This window comes from Salvia hispanica, chromosome 2 (genome assembly GCF_029641045.1).
Source record: "Salvia hispanica isolate PSC_SH4W2 chromosome 2, Shi_PSC_v1, whole genome shotgun sequence".
Lineage (NCBI taxonomy): Eukaryota > Viridiplantae > Streptophyta > Magnoliopsida > Lamiales > Lamiaceae > Salvia > Salvia hispanica.
In genome coordinates this window covers 47,718,053-47,738,219 of record NC_142693.1, presented here as the reverse complement: position 1 = coordinate 47,738,219, position 20,167 = coordinate 47,718,053, and the positions used below count along the sequence as shown (strand labels likewise).

Sequence of the window (20,167 nt, the reverse complement as noted above, 5' to 3'; positions counted from 1 at the left end):
CTATTTACCAGTGACTATCAATTTGTTGCTATATACGCTGCTAATTATCACCCGTAATTGTGAAATCAAAATCCATCATAAATTTGCTACTAATTCCGCTAGGACAATTACTAGTGGACTTTCCGCTGCCAATCCGCTACTAATAGCAACATACTATCTTCGCTACTAATTTTCACTGGTAATCTGACAGTTTTTTTGTAGTGAGTCTCATTTTCATTTTTTAGTTTGTTCTATTAAAGATGTCACATTTCCATTCCTGGAAAATGTTTGCTCTCATATTATTATAAAAATTATATTTTCTCTCTTCACATAACGCATAAAACAAAACCTCCAAAAATCTTGTTCCATCTCACAAGTGTGATATCTTCTATGGGGCGGAGTATAACATAGGGCATATGTATATCAAGCAGACGCTACTTTAACTTATCGAAGATGTGTGGGTTTTTCGCAACCCAGTTAACATGATATCTTGGGTAGTACTCCCTCTATTCCGTGGAAGTGGAGACATTTCTTTTTGGCATGCGATTTAAGAAAAATTGTGTTAAGTGAATTAAGTAAATGAAGAATAATATAAAAAGTGAAAAAGGTAGAGAGATGAAATGATAATAAAGTAAGATAGAGTAAACTAAGGGAGAAGAAATGTGTTGACTTTTATTAAATGAGTAAATGAGTCCACTACTATGGAGCGGGGAAAGTAGTAATTATTAACTAGTATATGTCAGTTGTATTATTGTATTGAATCATGTGCCTGCGAAATAATATAATGTTTCCAAGAAATGTTTGGAAAATTGAATTTATTATTCAGTAAAACTGGTTTGTTGAAATTTATTCCATGTATAATAAATAAAATTTTGAACTAGAAAATTCTTTGGATAATAGATTACTTCTATTCACATTCAATATCAGACTAAGAATTAATTAATGAATATTGCATCTTAGACACGAGAAATATTAGTAAATAAAAGGGAATCAGGATTACTCATAATCTTAGGATTGGACGGGAAGTCAATATTAAGAAGAAGAAAAGAAAATTTTCTCTATTCACATTATTACTCTAATAACTCTTTTATCTTTGACAGCAATATATTCAAATATATTTTTTCTTTCAACTTAGCATATACTCCCTCCGTCCCAAGGTAGTTAGGGCATTTATTTTGGGCAAGAAATTTAAGAAATTGATTTTTCAAAAGGTTAAAGTGGAGAAAGGAAAGTAAAAGGGGGAATAAAGTAAGAGAGATAATGTGAGAGTAAAGTAAAAAATAGGAATAAAGTTTTTACTAAAAAATGAAATGACTCAACTACCTTGGAACAAACGAAAAAGAAATACGACTCAATTACCTTGGGATGTAATAAAATCTTGTTCCATTGTAAAGTGTGACATGCAGTATAGTACTTCCTCCTTTCCATAGTAATGGAGAAGTTTCTTTTCGGCACGGAGATTAAGAAAAATTGTGTTAGGTGAGTTAAGTAAAGGGAGAATAAAGTGGAACACGAAAAGGTAGAGAGATGAAGAGAGAAAAAAGTAAGAGAGAGTAAAATATGTGTGAAAAAATGTGTTGACTTTTACTAAAAAGGAAAATGACTCTATTACTATAGAAGTATCAAAATAATAAAATGATTTTATTACTATGGAACGGAGGGAATACTCTGTGATGGAGGGAGCACTTAATTTGTGGTTAATTGTACAAGTTGTTGGTCACTTAATTGGTCAAATTCGAGTTAATAAAGTCAATAGTGCACACTTCCCAAAGAAATATCACATGCTCACTTTGGCACGTAATAGTTTATTTTACTATCACATGCTAATGTTACAGTTGACTTTCAAACATGTGTGCTTATTATTTATATAAGGCTATTGATGTGTGCTTTAATCCAAATGGAGGAAATTGAGTTGAAGTTCAACCCAATATTCATCATCTTCGCCTCTCTTGTTTCTCTAATCTTGTTATTTTCCATTAACCGAATCTTATTAAAATCCTCAGCCAAGAGAAAACTCCCCCCTTCCCCACCAAAGCTACCTATAATCGGAAACCTCCATCAGCTAGCTAGCTCCCTTCCTCACCATGTCCTCCACTCCCTGGCCCGAAAACATGGCCCCATCATGCTTCTCCACCTCGGCAGCGTCCCCACCATCATCGTCTCCTCGGCTGACATAGTCCGCGAGATCATCAAAACTCACGACCTAAACTTCTCCAACCGGCCTGAGCTCAAGGCTATGAGGAAGCTGCTCTACGGAAGCAGAGACGTGGGCTCTGCGCCACACGGCGAGTATTGGAGGCAGATGAGAAGCATCTTCGTCCTGCAAATGCTGAGCAGCAAAAGGGTGCAATCCTTCGGCTCGATAAGGGAGGAGGAAACTGCCCTTTTGGTGAAGATGATTGAGGAGTGTTCGGGGCCGGTGGATTTGAGCAACATGGTGGCGGAGACGAACGCTAATGCGGCTTTCAGGTCGACCTTCGGTGGGAAATACAGTGAGAGTGAAAATGGGAAGAATTTCCTAGGGTTGATGAGGGAGTACATGGATCTTATCGGAACTGTTGATATTGGTGATTTTATTCCTTGGCTTGGATGGATTAGTCGTGTTAATGGTTCTGATAAGAGGCTTGATGACGCTGCGAAACGGATGGATGAGATTCTGGAGAGTGTGATTCAAGAACGCCAAGATCAGGTGAAGGATGTCAAAGAAGATTTTGTGGATGTTTTGATCGAAATCTACAAAGATCGGAGTGTTGATTCCTCCATTGATCGGGACAGCATGAAAGCCTTGCTTTTGGTAATCTTTCTCTTGCTCTCACACCACTACTTCTATTGCTAGTCATAATTTGTGATTATTATTAGAGCATAAAAATTAATTTTGAATATTTGTGAAGATAATATGCCTTTTAATAAGATATTTTTATCTTTCTTCATAAAATTATGATTTTGTATAGTACCTTTTTTAATTTTAATTTCATCCCTAAGATTTCACAAGGTATATTTTACCATTTTAAAGAGGTAAAAATTAGACTTATAGCCTTTCCTTAGAGATACTCTTATACATCCCCTCGTTGAGGGGTTGTTTCCGAAGCACAGCGAAAGGAAATGGTCCAATAGAGCTTGGTATTATTATGTTAGGCCTTGGAGCATATTAGGTTACTTATGAAGCCATTCTTTTTTGCTACCTTGATCTCTACTAACAATTATCTAGTGCTCAGTTGCTTATGTGCGCCCATGGACTTTTTCATATCATGGACATTGAACGCGAAATTTTTGTGTCATTTTGTCTCTTTTATTGTGCGTTTACTTTGAATTTATTGCAGAACAAGTTCATCATTAATCCATCCATGAGAGTAAACTTTGACAGGGGCCTTGCCTATCTTCTTTCGCAACAATATTACACTAAACACATCTCGTGTTTCATACAGGATGTATTCGTTGGTGGAACTGATACAATCTCCTCGTCTACGGAATGGGTAATGTCCGAACTCTTGCGCCATCCTAGAGTGATGGAAAAACTACAATCTGAGGTAAGACGCATCGTTAAACAGAATCAACACATAAAACCAGATGACCTAGAAAAAATGGGATACATGAAGGCTGTGATCAAGGAAACCTTGCGACTCCATCCACCATTCCCAATTATTACACGAATCACAAGAAAGGATGTGCAGATCAAAGACTACGATGTTGCTTCCGGAACGATGGTGATGATCAATGCATGGGCCTTGGGGAGGGACCCTATCTCGTGGGACGAACCAGAAAAATTTAGGCCCGAAAGATTCTTCAATTCTTTAATTGATTTGAAAGGGCAAGATTTCGAGTTGATCCCGTTTGGGGCTGGAAGAAGGGGATGTCCTGGGATGACATATGCTACTGTTACTATGGAGATTCTTTTAGCTAATCTGGTACACAAATTTGAGTGGAAATTGCCTAACGGGATTGACCTCGACATGACTGAGAGCCATGGAGTCACTATCCATAGAGCTTCTCCTCTTCTTGCACTTGCCTCTCGACCAAAATGATTTAGAGAAACTTTTCACTTATGTTTACATGCAAATTTTAAATGTTTACAACTTTTATATGATTCGTGTCATGTGCAATGTTTGCAATTTGTGTGCATTCTTAATGATCGTTCGGTTGTCATGTTTATTTTTGGTTAAAGGCCATATCGAATCTTATCTCTTTTTCAATTCTTTTTTTTTTCCAAAAGCTCGGCCTTTAACAATGTGTCTTGGCATGTCCCTATATTACCAATATTATATTGCCCATATCATCTCCACCCATGCGACTAATTTAATCCTAGATAAATTCTATCTTTGTTTGTCCCATATTGTATGTCATTATTATCATGACAAACGAATCGAACGACAACTTAGACATGAACAATAAGAGATGGAGTAATTGTGTCCTTAAGGGCCTTGGACTTTTTTTCATTGGACAGGTTTATTAGATTAAATACGAAAACGAGCAAAATTAACATTGGTTCATCAAGATGATCAAGTTGACAATCCTGATGCTCAATCTCTTTGGTATGATACGTCATGTAAGTATGAGGTCATTGGTCTCTGAGCATTATGAATAAGCCTTCGGGCACTCCGTTCGGATGTTGTCTTTCCATAAACAAAGAGTGGACGAAAAATACATTGATATGTACTCTATTCGTCTTCGTCCGGCTATAAACAAGACATTTCTTTTGATCACATAATTCAAGAAAATGATATTTAAAGATTAAGTGGAGAGGGTATAGAGTGAAAAGAGATAAGAATAGAAAAGAATAAATGTATTTTTTGATAGAAAAAGGAAATGACTCATTTTAGGTAAAAATGAGAGAGATCCCAAAATGAAATGACTCTTTGTTAAAGCCAAGCTAAGTTAATCTTTACATATACCAGATTTCAATTATAACAATAAAAAGACTCCTATTTCAGTATCATATCAAAGCAGTACAAAAAAAGAGGTAACCATTTAAAGTCTGAAAGTAAGCCACTGGAACATTTTCTCATAGCGACTTGTTATCCAAAGAGAAGCCTACATTCTTTAGCAATTCATCGGATTTTCAGAAAAATAATGACCAATATAATAAGCACCTAGTAAACTTACATCTATCACTTTTCCCTTTTATTTTTATTTTGCATTATCATGAGTACCAAGGTAACCTGTAAAAATGACCAACTTTAATATACTCCCTAAGCATACTACGGTAACACTCCTTCTGTCCCTAGGTAGTTGGGGCGATTCTTTTCGGCATGAGATTTAAGAAAAATTGTGTTAATTGAATTAAGTAATGACATAATAAAGTATGAAAGGAAAAAAAATTGAGAAATGAAGAGAGAATAAAGTAAGATATAGTAAAGTAAGAAAGAAGAAAAGTTGTTGCTTTTTGCTAAAAAATAAAATGACATAGCTACAGTGAGATAACCCAAAAAGGAATACGACTCGGCTACACAGGAATGGACGGAGTACATAACTTGTTCCAAAATAACATTGCAAGTACCCTTATCACGATTCTAGGGGCTCTAGCACCCAATTTTACTAAAAACAATGAAACTGGAACATTTAACACTTCAAAAGTAATTAGGAGATCATCTAGTCTCAACTATATGCAGCAAGAAAATATCAGGTTGAAATCTATTTTTTTTATGGCTACACTTTGAAATTCATTACCTGGCATTCCAGATCTAAAACTTGCACAGAGGAGTCCATGCAAAGCATTTACTATTTTTTCAATGTTGTCAATGGCGTTTGGCGTTCTTTGGCAGCCAGCATGGCACGATATGTCAGTTGATAAATAATGAATAATAACATTATTAATATACAAAAAAAAGAAATATAGATGCAAAAATTTAGAAAATGATTAAAACAGAAAGTCATAAACAAACAGCATGTCGAATCACAGTTCAGTCTTAGAATTATTCAAGTCATAAATCAATACACATTACTCCCTCCATCCCATATAAATAAACAAGAGAAAAATAAATTAACGTAAACTTAAAATTTTTCCATAGTGGGTTGCCAGTGCAGTAATGAGTTGGCGAAGGTAGAGTGGAAGAGAGAACAGAAGTCCGTGCTGCAATTAGTTTAGTGGGAATCGTGATTGCTAACTTAAACACTAACTTAAAGGGTTAATGAGTCGGGTTAGCAGGGTAACGGGTTGGGCAAGCCATACTTGGGTGTCATGGACCAAATGGCAGGACATAGCCTGCCATGGCGGCCTTATACTGCCACTCAAAACTGTCAAGACACAATGTGGCGGTGGTGTATGGCTGGAATACCACCAACCAGCATGGCCAATATTTGACAACATTTGTAAAAATACAGCCAAAAGACAAACGGCTGATCAGCTGATCCTAGTAACCAGAACAAGGTACGATCCAAGTCTATCTATAGCCCTCATTCCAATATTCAATAAATGTGAGTAGTAAGAAAAAAGAATGCTTCTGATCCAAAACTAAGCTAGTCCCCCAGTTAACAACAACTCAAATAATATGTAGCACTAGAGTAATCAACCATTAGAAGTCATGAACAATAATATCTAACACAAAAATTTAATTGATCTTTCGAACTATTAAAATTAACAGCTAGAACTACAATGCATAATGGTTCATCTAATGTCGTTATCAAGGAAAAGGACTAAAACAATATTATCATTGATCCAAACACAACAATATTTTCATGACCATGATGGAATAGCATAAGTAACATACAAGCTATAACACATGATACTAGTGATTCAAAATGAGTAGAGTACTAATCAGAAACACACAAGGCTATTATGGCTTGAGTATAGCAAATCACAATATTAGTAATGTAAATTGACAGAATTCGAAATCCAACAGCAAGCATATACACACTCGCAGAAAGAAAAAACTGGTAGTCCAGTAATATAGTACTCCCTCTTTCCCAAGGTAGTTGAATCGTATTCCTTATTTAGGTGTCCCAAGATAGTTGAGTCATTTCCCTTTTTGGCAAAATCATTACCTTCCCTCTTACTTTCCTCTCCCTTCCTCTCAATTACATTATTCTCTCTCTTACTTTACTCTATCCACTTTAAAAACATATCAATTTCTTAAATCTCGTACCCAAAAAGAAATGTCCCTCATAAGAAATGCCGCAACTACCTCATGACGGAAGGAGTATTAAACAACACCCCAGTTGGAATAATTCATAGCGAAATATTACTCCATTTGTCCAATTAAAAATAAAACATTTACTAAAATGGAATCATTATCATCCCTACTTTTTCATCTTTCTAACTTTATTCCCTTTTCATCAACTCACAAAACAACACTACATAAAATCTCATGCCGAAAAACTAATATTTCATATTTAATGGGACAGATGGAGCATTATACAACACCTCGGTTGGAATAATTCATAACGAAAAACTATTACTCCCTTTGTCCCATTAAAAATGAAAGGTTCCCTAAAATAAAAACATCACCATCTCTACTTTCTATCACTATTACTTTAGTCTCTCTTCGTCAACTCACAAAAACACTACTCCTACATAAAATCTGATGCCGAAAAGCAAATGTTTCATATTTAATGAGACAAAGGGAGTATTAAACACCAAACATGGAACCTAGCTTCTATCAGATCAAAACAACAAAGAGACAGATGAAGATCAGAGAGATGAAAAAGTAGAGATGATACATATCAGAATTCAGCGATGATAAAGCAATCACAAGATGGCAGGAACATCAAATTTAAAGCGGTCAATATTAACTACGAAACGATACGAAATACATCCAACAGTCAAACAGATCCTAACAATTAGGGCACAAGAAACTCAATTAAGAATACCAAAAGTATGGGCGATTTGGGAATTCAGGCGTGCTTTTCGATCCTATTTTTGAGGCGATCGATCTTGACGACGAGCGCCGTGACGGAGAAAAGCAGCCAGTAGAAGATGAGGGCGGAGGCGATGAGGAGGGCGTTGCGCTGCGATTTCATGATTGATTTCTGGTGGCGGAGGTTCTCGGAGGGGGAGCAGGAATCGGACTCGCAGGTGGGGCGGGTCTCGTACTTCCAGTAGATATCCATGAGGAGGAAGAGGCAGAAGGGGACGATGGAGAGGAAGGGTTTGAGGAGGCCCTGGGTGACGGTGATTAGGCCCTTCCGTATGGGGTCAAGGCCAGGGAGGGTGAGGAAGAGAAGCATGATTGCCTCTGCGGCGGCGGCGTAACCGAGGACAACCCATTCCAGCGCCATTCTGATCTGATTTCAGGGAAGAAAGGGGATTTTCAAAAGGGGGAAATTATGTAGGAGAGATGGTCTTCGAATGGGTACACTATTGGGCCTATTTTCCATATTAATAATTATTCTGCCTAATTTGAAAATGGCATGCCAATTTATTTTAGTTTGTCAAAGTTATTTTCTCATACAAAAGATGAATTAAGTCATAATGGGGACAAGATTCTATATATATGTCCTAGATGGTGTGAACACTAAATATGATTCATAAATGTATTTTATCAGGAATTGATTTTTTGAATATGCAGGAGGTTGCTATTTTGCTCCTTCGTTTTAAGCCTAGACTCTTGAAACTAAGTAGTCTTCGAATTCGTAGGTGAATATGGACGGATTGCAAATCGCATACCACATGGAGGGAATTATATATATGAAGTTTTTGGTAGTGATCCAAATAAAAATTCGTGTGTGTTTATCACAAAGCGGACAAAATTAAACTAATGTGTAGTCCAAGATCCTAAGAAGTGGTATCTAGGCGAGTCGGCCCCGAAACAACTCAATGTGCAGACTGTGTTCTTGATATGGTCTCGATTTAAGGGTTTGGCCCAAAGCAGACAAAAGGCACCTAACTTTTTCCAAGAGAGTTCTGCTCATCCTTCCAGCAACTCCATTTTGCTGAGGGTAGGAGTGGTCTTGTGTCTTTTAATTCCATACTTGGAGCACAAGCATCCATTTGGAAATTACAAAACTCAATATCATTATCTGTTCTGATTACCTTAATGGTATTTCCAAATTGATTTTCAACAAGATTTTTTCATGTCAACAATTTTAAAAAACTTCAGACTTTTGTTTCAAAAGAAAACACCACTCTTTCCTGGAAAAATCATCAATAACAGACAGAAAATACAAAGACCTGAATGAGTAGAAACAATAGTTGGACCCGACACATCTATGTCTAGGTATTCTAACACACTATGACTGATATTGATGTAGGGAATGAGACTCTATGTTGTTTGCCCAAAAGAGAGACTATTTTGAAAATTCATTTTCAGGTAAAAGCTCATTTTTCTTCAAAATATTGAGACTCTTTTCACTCATATGACCAAGTCTATTATGCCACAACATGGTTTTATCATCAACCTTGACCACATTTGCAAGACTATTGACACAGGCCAAAGACTGAGCAGAATACACATAAAGATTACACTTCTTAACAGCTTTGAACAGGCACAACACACCTTTACAGATCTTCATAACCCCTTGCCCCCACTTTCCCTCAAACCCCTCATATTCAAGACATGTACAAGAAAACAAGTTGTAACTCAGATTAGGCACATATCTCACATTATTCAAAGTCAGCACATAGCCATTTTCAAACTTCAAACTCACAGTACTTAAAAAATTTATTAAAAAAAAACCTTCAAACTCACAGTACCAAAACCAAGAATTTGACACTTCTTGTCATTTGCCATAGAAACAAAAGCATTTTCCACATGTTTGAGACTTGAGAAAGCATTTTGGAAAGGAGAGATATGAAAAGTGTATCCAGAATCAATTAGCCAGTAATTTTGGGTAAAGAAGCACTCAGAGGCAGATTTCATAGAAAATAAACCATGATTCATGAAACAAACACCATCAGAACCATTATCTTTAGCCAGATTTGCAACAGACTCTATTTGGGTTTTATTATTGTGGCTCCTACCTTTCTTGGGCTTGGTCCATTCATTTTTATAGTGGCCCACTTCACCACAATTAAAATATTTTCTTTTAGCCTTAGGGTCTTTTCTCTTAGATCTGGATCTGCCCTTGTCTTGCTTCTTACCATTTCCATATGAGTTCTTACCATTCCCTCTAGATTTAGACCTTCCTCTAACATTTAGAGCCTTAGTTTGAGAAGATTTATTGTCAAGGTTTTCCTTAATTTCAAATTCCTTTGATTTTAAAGAGTTGATTATAAGGTCTAGAGGGGCACTATCCATGCCATACTTAATAGCAGCCTTAAGATCACTGTAAGTTCAGGGATAGCATTCATGAGGGCAATCTTAGAGTACTCATCAATAGTTTTGTCCCCGGACCTTTTAATGTCTTAGACAAGCTTTTGAAAATGATCAATGTTATCATCTGTCTTTGGTAAGGTCCAGTTTGAATTTAAAGAGTTTTTCAAGAAGATATATCCTGGAAGACATAGAGGTTTCAGTAAACAGAGTATCCAACTTTGTCCACATTTCAGAGGCAGACTTAATGGACCCAACCTTTCTAAATCACAGAATCAGAAAGATTTAGGATTATTGTAGAACTGGCTAACTCATTCATTTCAGCCACTTTCTGAGCAGACTCAGTAGGAGAGATAGTCCCTTCTACAGCTTTGAAAATCTTCAGCTGGATTAAAACACACTTAATTTTCTGTTTCCACATCACAAAATCATTTTTCCCATTGAAAAGGATGATGCCAACTGGCTGAGTCATTTTTGCAAAGATTTTAACACACAAAAGAACTCAACACACACAAGGAAACTGCTTCACAGAGAGTAGACTTAAACACAGAACCGTCAAAGAGTCCACCTAGAACAGATTTGCAGGGATTTAACATACAAGAAGCTCACAGATGCAAGTAACAGCAAGCACACACAAAGGCGCAACACCAAAGTGATTCCAGAGTCAGAAATCCAGTTAGAAAATGAGTTAATCATTATCTGTTACATGTACCTCGACAGTAAGATTTTTCAGTTCGCAATCAACCAAAGAATGGGGCGTAGGGTGTCACTCAGGCAGTTAAGGCACATGGTAGATAGGTAATTCACTCTAAAATACAAGAAAACATTTCTGGATGCACACTCCGGAAGAAAAGCAAACAGAAAGCAAGAAGCGGAAGCAAGAAAACAGTAAGCACCAATAGCATGTGAAAACAAGAGTACAGAAACCTAAACTGCAGCCAACGGTACTACCAGCAGCAAAACACTAACCTAGAGCTAAGAAAGTAGTAAATGAGAGGTTTTGCCAATTTACCAGAGCGGATACCCTTCGATAAGGAGTATCCGACTGACCTAAGAGCCTATATCAAAGGCTGAGCTTTACTCTAACGAGCCCAACTCCTTATTTAGCGACCCGTCGTGCCACGTGATCCCTCGTGGCTCTGATACCACTGTAGGGATCAGACCACCATGGTTCACTATTAACGGGACTTCTTTTGTATTACACCGCGTATTTAGATGGCTAGTCTCAAAGGTAACAAGCTAAATACAAAGGGAAAACAAGATTACTAATTTACTAAGTACAAGTGAAACACAATCGGAATCCTAGCTACGTTCAAGTCTTCCACTGGACATGAACCTCAAGCTCCACCAATTGAACACCTGCACACTCAGTGAAAGAATCAGTAACACAAGACAAGACTCCGAAGAGTCTAAAACAAAGAAAGAACCTGAAGGAATCAGATATTTGGAAGATATGGCTCAGGTCACAGCAGCACTAGGATCAACACGAAATATATTCATTATTGCTATCTACTGAAAGAATATACTTCAAAAAATTTAGTAATCTTAGTCTATGCAAATAATATTAATATTGTTTATTTAATCAGCCACCACGTTGACTTATCAATATGTGAGAGCTTTTCGCAACTCAATCATGGTATCTTGGGTGGTAGTAATTCAATAACATGAAAATATTATAATACTATTTCATAGAATTCGCGTGCCCATTTTGGTATGATTTTATCCCCAAGAGATGTTAGAGTATGTATACTAGAAATCACCTTTCGAGTGATTGAATACTGTAAAAACTTTTATTTTAATTTCCAAGGAATAAAACATATTATTTTTTTCATAATGTTGTTATGTTTTACATTTAATGGATGTTTAATGCATATTTAGATGTATAAGCAACTTAACAAAGTCTAAGTCTTTGTTTTAGTAGACTGGTTATGGACGACGTCCACTTTAAGGTAACACGGACAGTTCTGAAAAGTTGTAATGTCAGTCTGCATATTTCTAAGCCTAGACTACCAATCATGAAAAGTTGTAATGTCAACCCAGATAAGCCTAGACTACCAATCGTGAAAAGTTGTAATGTCTGTCTGCATATTTCTAAGCCTTACTGAAATAAGATGACATTGGTGTGGTAGAGCACTGAACGAATCTAACAGCGAGACGAGTCTTTAAGCTATCTACTGAAAGACGAGGTCTTGATAAATGTTTATTTCTTAATCAATGCACGTTAGTATTGAGCATACGACATTTATTATGTACTACTTTGACTTATCAAATGGTGCGAGTTTTTCGCAACCCAATAGTCCTGATATATTGGGTAGTGGTGATTAATATCTAGCAGTGCTATGATTGCTTTTATATTGAATTGTGCGCGAAGTGAGTCTCATTTGATAATGTCCTCAAGAGGAGCGCGAAACAAGGTTTTATTATTCGGAACCTAGCTAGTTGGAGTTTGATTACTTTATGAATAATAAATAGGTGTTTCATGCTGAGTCCACTCTTAGAAATAATAAGATGTTAATTGATTAAGTCTATATCAGACATTAATTAACTAATAGACATTTATATCTTAAGCGTGAGAAATGAGCAACAAACAACGGATACCTGGATTACTTGTAATTTCGGATTTGGATGGGCAGTACAATATTATTTCTGTAGTGGTTGCTAATAATATTCCAATATAAGATTGTCTTAAATTGTGGGTTCAATTTAATTAGTAAAAAGCTAATTGGGGGAGGTCATATCCAAAACCTTCCATAGATCCCAGTCTGTGCCCAATATGAACTTAAATAAATAGGAGAATACATGAGACAAAAAATACACTTTATTTTTACACAAAAATTTCCGTCCCCCTCTGTAATTAGAAGAGGACGATTTCTTCAGCTCTCCGCCGTGAGATTTTTCTGTCTTCTTTATTTAAGTCCTAGTATCTCGGTGAGATCAGCCCACACTGATATCGGAATATAGTTCAGGAACCATTCAGAAGATTCATAGTCTAGTACTCAAGATCTTCACGTGGTGAAGTAGCGAGCTATCTTCGATTCTTTGGAGAATCATCAAGGTATTATTCCTACACCATATAAAAGCATGTTTTAGGCTTTAATTAATCTTAAAGCATGTTTTAAATTCAAGTTATGAGCATGATACATGTGATAATTACGCGAATAGATCTTGTCTAAATAATCCGCTAAATAGATCGAAATTATTATGTCATTTATTTGTACGTGCTTCCGCTGCCAACCCCTTCAAGAGGTGCTTGAAAAATGAATTATTATTCAGAAAACTGCGCAGTTGGAATTTTCTTCTATAAATAATACTCCCTCCGTCCGCTATTAGGAGTCCCATTCATGGGCGGCACGGATTTTAAGAAATGTTAAGAAAAATGGATGGAAAAAAGTTAGTGGAATAGGGGTCCCACTTGTATATATTAGTTTTAAATGAATGTGAGTGGAATGAGTCAGTGGAAGGTGGGACCCTATTACCATTTGTGGTAAAAGTGAATCGGGACTCTTATTCGCGGACGGGAGGGAGTACATAATGTTTCAAACTAGAAAAACTCTTTGGAGAATTAATTTAATTCAAGTCACATAGCAGACAAAGAATTAAATTAATAAATTAAGATAATCTTAGTAAATTAATAAATTAAGATAGAATAGAACCCACATTCTTAGTAATATGGTGATTTAGATGGAAGTTCATTATTATTCTTTAGTGGAGTAAAATAATATTCCATTGGATAATATATTAAACCATGGGTTAATTGATTTAATTAGTTTATCGTCTAATGGGCTACTAGCACAACATCTACTCACTCCATGGATCCCATTCTAGCCCAAAATGTCCACCTTATAAATAGTGAAGAGATGTGGAAACTATAGCACACAATACACAACTCACTCCTCTCTAAACCCTAGCCGTCATTCACATGGCTTCTCTCTCTCCCTCTTGCATCGATTTTTCGTGCATTGCTCTAGGGAGATTAGAGTTTTGAAATAATTTACAGAATTAGGACAAGACAATCTCGTATTTTGTATAGGTCTCTCAAGATCTCATCTCACAATCATTGATTCTTCAAGATCCGCCCACCTAGATGAAACGTGGGGATAGAATGGAAAATTCGTGGTCGAGAAACCAAGGATTACCATGAGATGCAACAAGCAACGTCAATTCTTCAATGGATAAAAAAGTAACAATCAAATCTACATCAAATAAGCATGTTTATGTGTGAATTAATGTGTGTTCTATAGATCTAGTTTACTTTGCATGAAATTGGAATCGAATACATAATCACCTAAATAGATCCGTAAGGAACTGTTTGTTTTCCATGTCTTCCATTGCGGTAACCCCAACACAACTTGTGTCGAGTATTGGCGAACGGATGGATACTCCATCCATCTACAAAAAAATGTCTTGGTAGTAATGACATAAATTTTAATGTAAAATTAGTAAAGCAAGACAAAAATAGAGAAAAAAATAGTTAAACTATTTTTAATGCAAAATTAGACTCACCTTATTATAGAGAAACTTATCATAAATAAATACTATAAACTAATTTTGGAGGATGAATATTGGAAACTACTTTCTAGTTCATACTATTTACATATGAGAAGTCCACCTATATGAACTCGCTATATCTTAGGATTATTGTCCCCACAGCATGGGTGGCGATAAGATTCAGAAATTAGCTTCATTAGTTGTGGACCAATCGATGGAGACCATATACAAACTTAGTTCGTAATTATCGCTTAGATATTTAAGTTATGGTTTTTCATTAATTATCCTTAGCCTTAGTGCAGATTAAAGGCTTAATTAAATTCTGTTGGTATTTAATTGACTAGATAATTAAATCTTTTATAATCTTTTAAACATCTTATTAAAGGATAATATATTAATTACTAAAGGTTAATCCATATTCATGTCTTCTATAAGATTTATCTGAAATAATTAATTATTTATATCTTTGACTGACATGAATAAATAAACTTTAAAATAATTTCTTATTAAGATTAGGAAGAAAATAATATTTTATTATTTAATGAAATCCCACATATCTATCCTTCTTAGGATTCTAGATATATAATATAATTAGGAAACTATTAAATTATTCTTGTCCATATCATCTAGGTATAAAAAAATATCCATAGATTTGGTCAATAATCTAAATATTCCTAAAATCTAGGGAAATCTTCCCAAAATATTATTTCCATTAAATAATAATATTTTAATAATATCTTTTAATTATAGAATCAAATAATCATTAAAATAATCTTTCATCGTTATCTCGTGATCGAGGTTGGCACGATCAACGACGACGAAGATCCGCCGGAGTTCGACCGCAGGAACGGCGATTTCGCCATCCAGTCACCGCCGGCTGCCCGCGCTATGCGCGGCCGCTTCCTTTTTCCCTCTCCGGCACCGAAGTGCCGCGACTTCCCTCGTTCGAGGTCGCTCAGCCACGCAGCCACCGCCACGCAGCTCCGGCGAGTCTCCCTACGCCCCGGCGGTCTCGAGCGACTCAGCAGCGGCCGTGAACGGCATCGCTGCTCTCGGTCTCACGTCGCTAGGATTAGGTTCGATTAGGGTTACGGTTTAGGCTAGGGTTAGGGTTTCTGGGTCGGTAGAACCGCCACTGCTCTCGGACGAGCAGCGGCTTCCGTCAGCCACCGCCACCGACGATTGCCGTCTGTCTGGGGAGAAGGCTGAAACCGCGGTCTTCGTCGGCTGCGTGGACGAGCCCATGCTCGTATTCACGCCGCCGCGTGATCGCTTCGAAACTCCCACTCGTTCGGCGCGATTGCTCGGAGATCGGCGGTTCCGGCGGTCACACCGGCGGCGCGCACGAGTCCACCCTCGTCTGTGCGTTGCCGGTCGATCGCCCCGTCGCTCCCACTCGCTCGACAACCCTTCATCGATCGCATGTAGCGTGATTCGTCTCGGTGCAAGCGCCGACGAATCGCACGTCTCGTGCGTTCAAAATATTTGAGTTCTTTGTTTCAATTGTTCTTGAGTTCATCATGCATAATCAAAACAACTAAAAACAAGAACATGCTTCAAAAACAAAAATGCATGCATATATGAATTTCGCGAAATTTAAATCCAAATAATCAGAGCCAAAGACTGGCTCTGATACCAATTGAAGGAACTGGCAGCGGAAGCGCTCACATAAATCAATTACATAATAATTATGATCTATTTAGCAGATTATTTAGACAATTTCTATTCGCGTAATTATCACATGTATCACGCTCATAACTCAAATAAAACATGCTTTAAATTAATTGAAACCTAAAACATGCTTTTCTACGGTTTAGCCATTGTACCTTGATGATTCTCCAAAGAATCGAAGATAGCTAGTGCCTTCTCCACGTGAAGATCTTTAGTACAAAACCACGGATCTTCTGTCCGGTTCCCGGACTGTAAACTAATATCAGGGTGGGCTGATCTCACCAGTATACTAGGACTTAAATAAAGAAGACGGAAATCCTTTCCCTCGGAGGAGAGAAAATCGTCCCTCTTCTAAGTAGAGAGGGGGACGAAAATTTTAGAGAAAAATAAGTTGTATTTTCTGTCTCCTTTATTCTCCTATTTATAATAAGTCACATATTGGGCCCAGACAGGGATCTATGGATGGCTTTGGATATGGGCTCCTCCAATTATCTTTTTACTAATTAAATTAAACTCAATTTAATATAAGCTTTTAATTGGAAGATTACGAGCAGCCAATACAGAAGTAATATTGCACTCCCTATCCAAATCCGAAATTATAAGTACTCCGGTTTTCCATTGCTTGATATTTATTTCCCGCGCTTAAGATAGAAACATCCATTAATTAATTATTGTATGCTATGGACTTAATTAATTAATATCTTATTAATTCCAAGAGTGGACTCAGCAAGAAAATCTTATTTATTATTCATAGAGTAATCACACTCCAACTAGCTAGGTTCCGAATAATAAAACCTTATTTCAAGCTTCTCTTGAGGATGTTATCAAACGAGACTCACCTCGCGCCCGATTCAACATAATAGCAATCCTAGCACCGCTAGATATTAATCACCACTACCCAATATACCAGGCTTATTGGGTTGCGAAAAACCCGCACCATTTGGTAAGCCAAAGTAGTGCATAATCAATACCGTATGCTCAATGCTAACGTACACTGATTAAGAAATGATAATTTACAAGACCTCGTCTTTCAGTAGATAGCATAAAGACTGTCTCGCTGTTAGATCCATTCAGTGCTATACCATACCAACATCATCTTATTTCAGTAAGGCTTAGAAATAATCGGACTGACATTGCAACCTTTCAGGATAGGTAGTCTCAGCCTATCTAGGTTGTGAAATTCTTCTTTTTTTTGTTCAGAACTGACCGTGTTACCTTAAAGTGAACGACGCCCACAACCGGTCTACTAAAACAAAGACTTAGACTTTGTTAAGTTACTTATACATTTAAACATGTAATAAACATCCATTAAATGTAAAACATAACAATATTATGACAAAAATAATCTGTTTATTCCTTTGGAAAATATAATAAGAGTTTTAACAGTATTCAATCACTCGAAAAGTGATTTCTAATATACAAACTCTAATATATATTTGGTTCATGAAGTATATTGGTATAGATGGATCATTGGTTAATGAAGTACATAGGTTATTGATCCGTGGATCATTAGTCAATAAGGTTCATGAAAGTACATGGTGTTGTGATTTTTAGGATGTGATTTTTAGCATGTGATTTAAGTTCACAAGATAAGTTTTAGTTTCTTAAATACTACTTATGCAATTATACAAACCTGCAGTGTAGTACAAAGGGTATCGAATCCATAAGAAGGAGGATAATTGCTAAAACTATTAAATCTAACTAAAAATCAATAAATTTATAATTTTAAAGGTTTGGACAAACGACTCAAGCAAATAGATCGAGAAAGTAAACTTGAGATTAACACAATAAATGGGAAGAACTACTCCTAATTTGGTTCGGGTTGCTTTTGCACATGACTTCTATTTCCTAATTATTTTTCCAATGCTTTTAGGGATCGTGTTGATTTTACATTCGCTCGCAGCTGATCACTGATCGAGGAACACATAGGATAGACTGATCACGTCTCCTAGGCTTTACTCACTAACCTATCACCCCTACAAGACGCATAGTAGGGATTAGATTAGCTTCTAACATGATTCAACACAAAGGATCCAATCCAGGTTTATTCCTTAATTGGTCAAGTCCGAAGGTTCCTTATCTTTGTTTTCTCCTTATTCTAAGATAAAGAGACATTAGAATTACGGAAATTTCCCAAATTAAGTGTTCATGCTCAACTCAACAAGGATAAGAATAAGCCTCAAAGATAAGAACTAAAAAGCAAAGGAAATCATAAATATTCAATTAAAGAAGTTCGTTCAACTACTACAAAATTAGGAGTAATCTCAAGCTCTAGCCACCCACGGTGGTCACAATAACAAGGAAACAAGCTAAAGATACCATGGGGGATTAGGCTTGGGATGGATGAAGCTTCAATCATGCTCTCCATCTTCAAAGTGTAGCTTATAAGTTTCCAATTCTCTCTCAAAATTCATTCCAGCCGCCGAAAGTCCCTTTGGAAGTCGTGTCGTAACTATTTAAATAGTTATGGCTTAAAAACAGGCCTAGAACATTTGCCCGGTCGGGCAATATGTGGCTCAGAAAATGCCCTGTCGGGCATGTTTTCTGACTTGCGACATGCCCCCAAATCGCTTGGCCACGCGTGTTTTTACTGCAATGCGCAGTTTTTCGTAAAACAACCATATCTTCTTCTACTGGACTCCGATTAAGGCTTGCGAGGTATTCACGCGAAGTTCTTTCGAAGATGAATGCAATGCTGGCCTTGTAGAAGCATTTTCAGTTAATTATGGAGGGCTGATTACTGTTCATATTCAGACCTTTCTCCTTTCTTCGCTCTCTTTTTGAGCTTAGTCTTTTATACTATAATATATCAAAATGAGTCAATTTTCACCTAAAACTGTGTGTTAAAATAATAATTCAGTAAAGCACTTGACAAACACGGATTTTGCATGTTTTTAAAGGCTAGATTTGACTCGTTTTAAATGTCAATCATGCAAATTATGTTATTAAATTGCATATGTTATACATTTGATATTTTTGATGTGTTTGTTGATAAATGATAGAAAAAAAGGTGCAAAAAGGCCAAGGTGCAGCAGCCTTTGTTCGAGCCCATTCTGCCAGCGATTTTGAAGTCCAATCAGTGCTTAGTTCATACCATTCTCTTCGTCTTTGAAAGAGCTTCGCGTGGATGTCTCGCACGTCTCAATCGGAGTTCTGTGGAGAAAGTTATGGCTATTCTACGAACATTGCGCAGTGCAGTCAAAGCTGACGGGAATTTAGGCGGAAATTCACAGAAGAAAATAAATTATTATATTGTGAAGCCAAATCTCTCCCATATCTTGAAGGCCACGAAAATTAACCTTTTTCCAGCCTATAAATACCTCTAAACCTAATTTTAATCTCCATATCAGAGCCTCCAATCCTTCCCTCTCTCTACACATTCATCCATCCATCCCATATTCCACACATAACCATCCATCTTCCATTGGAGCGGAGCTCTGCAGATCCAGGCAAGAGAAGACTGGGGATTGAAGATTTAACCTTGGGTTTTATCTATTTCTTTCATGTCTCGTACTTTATTTGTAGTTTTTACTTGTCTATGAGTAGAACAACTTTTGTGGATTTTTTTTGGTGAAGATATTAAATTGATTTTCCTTGTTAGCTCTTTCAGTTATTTGATTTATCCTTGTGCCTTCTATATTCAATTGATTAGCTACCTCTTGAATACATGTTAGAGTTGATTAGAGACTCGGGAGACGAAATAGTTGACTTGGAAAATGGATAATTCACACTTTAATTCAATAGAACTCGGGAGAGTTGAGGTTTCACGTGAGGTCATTGGTCTTAACGATCTTTTAGGAGTTAGGTCTAAGAATTAGAAGGGGACTTCAATTATTACACCTAAT

The 20,167-nt window shown here is 36.7% G+C and overlaps 2 protein-coding genes across 2 annotated transcripts; one reads left to right on the top strand and one right to left on the bottom strand.

The window, feature by feature from the left end:
- Positions 1 to 1,876: 1,876 nt before the first annotated feature.
- LOC148932567 (cytochrome P450 71A8-like) lies at positions 1,877 to 4,169 on the top strand. Its single transcript, XM_089065835.1, has 2 exons — positions 1,877 to 2,773; positions 3,405 to 4,169. The coding sequence occupies exons 1-2, from the start codon at positions 1,877 to 1,879 to the stop codon at positions 3,999 to 4,001; spliced, it is 1,494 nt and encodes a 497-aa protein (XP_088921961.1). The 3' UTR covers positions 4,002 to 4,169.
- Positions 4,170 to 7,612: 3,443 nt separating this feature from the next.
- Positions 7,613 to 8,281, bottom strand: LOC148932566 (uncharacterized). The gene has a single exon (XM_089065836.1). The coding sequence runs from the start codon at positions 8,188 to 8,190 to the stop codon at positions 7,807 to 7,809; it is 384 nt and encodes a 127-aa protein (XP_088921962.1). The 5' UTR covers positions 8,191 to 8,281; the 3' UTR covers positions 7,613 to 7,806.
- Between the last annotated feature and the right edge of the window lie 11,886 nt (positions 8,282 to 20,167).

Coding starts and splice junctions, on each gene's coding strand:
- LOC148932567 (XM_089065835.1), top strand. CDS start 1,877: ATGGAGGAAATTGAGTTGAAGTTCAACCCAATATTCATCATCTTCGCC. Junction 2,774..3,404: donor GCATGAAAGCCTTGCTTTTG/GTAATCTTTCTC, acceptor TGTTTCATACAG/GATGTATTCGTTGGTGGAAC.
- LOC148932566 (XM_089065836.1), bottom strand. CDS start 8,190: ATGGCGCTGGAATGGGTTGTCCTCGGTTACGCCGCCGCCGCAGAGGCA.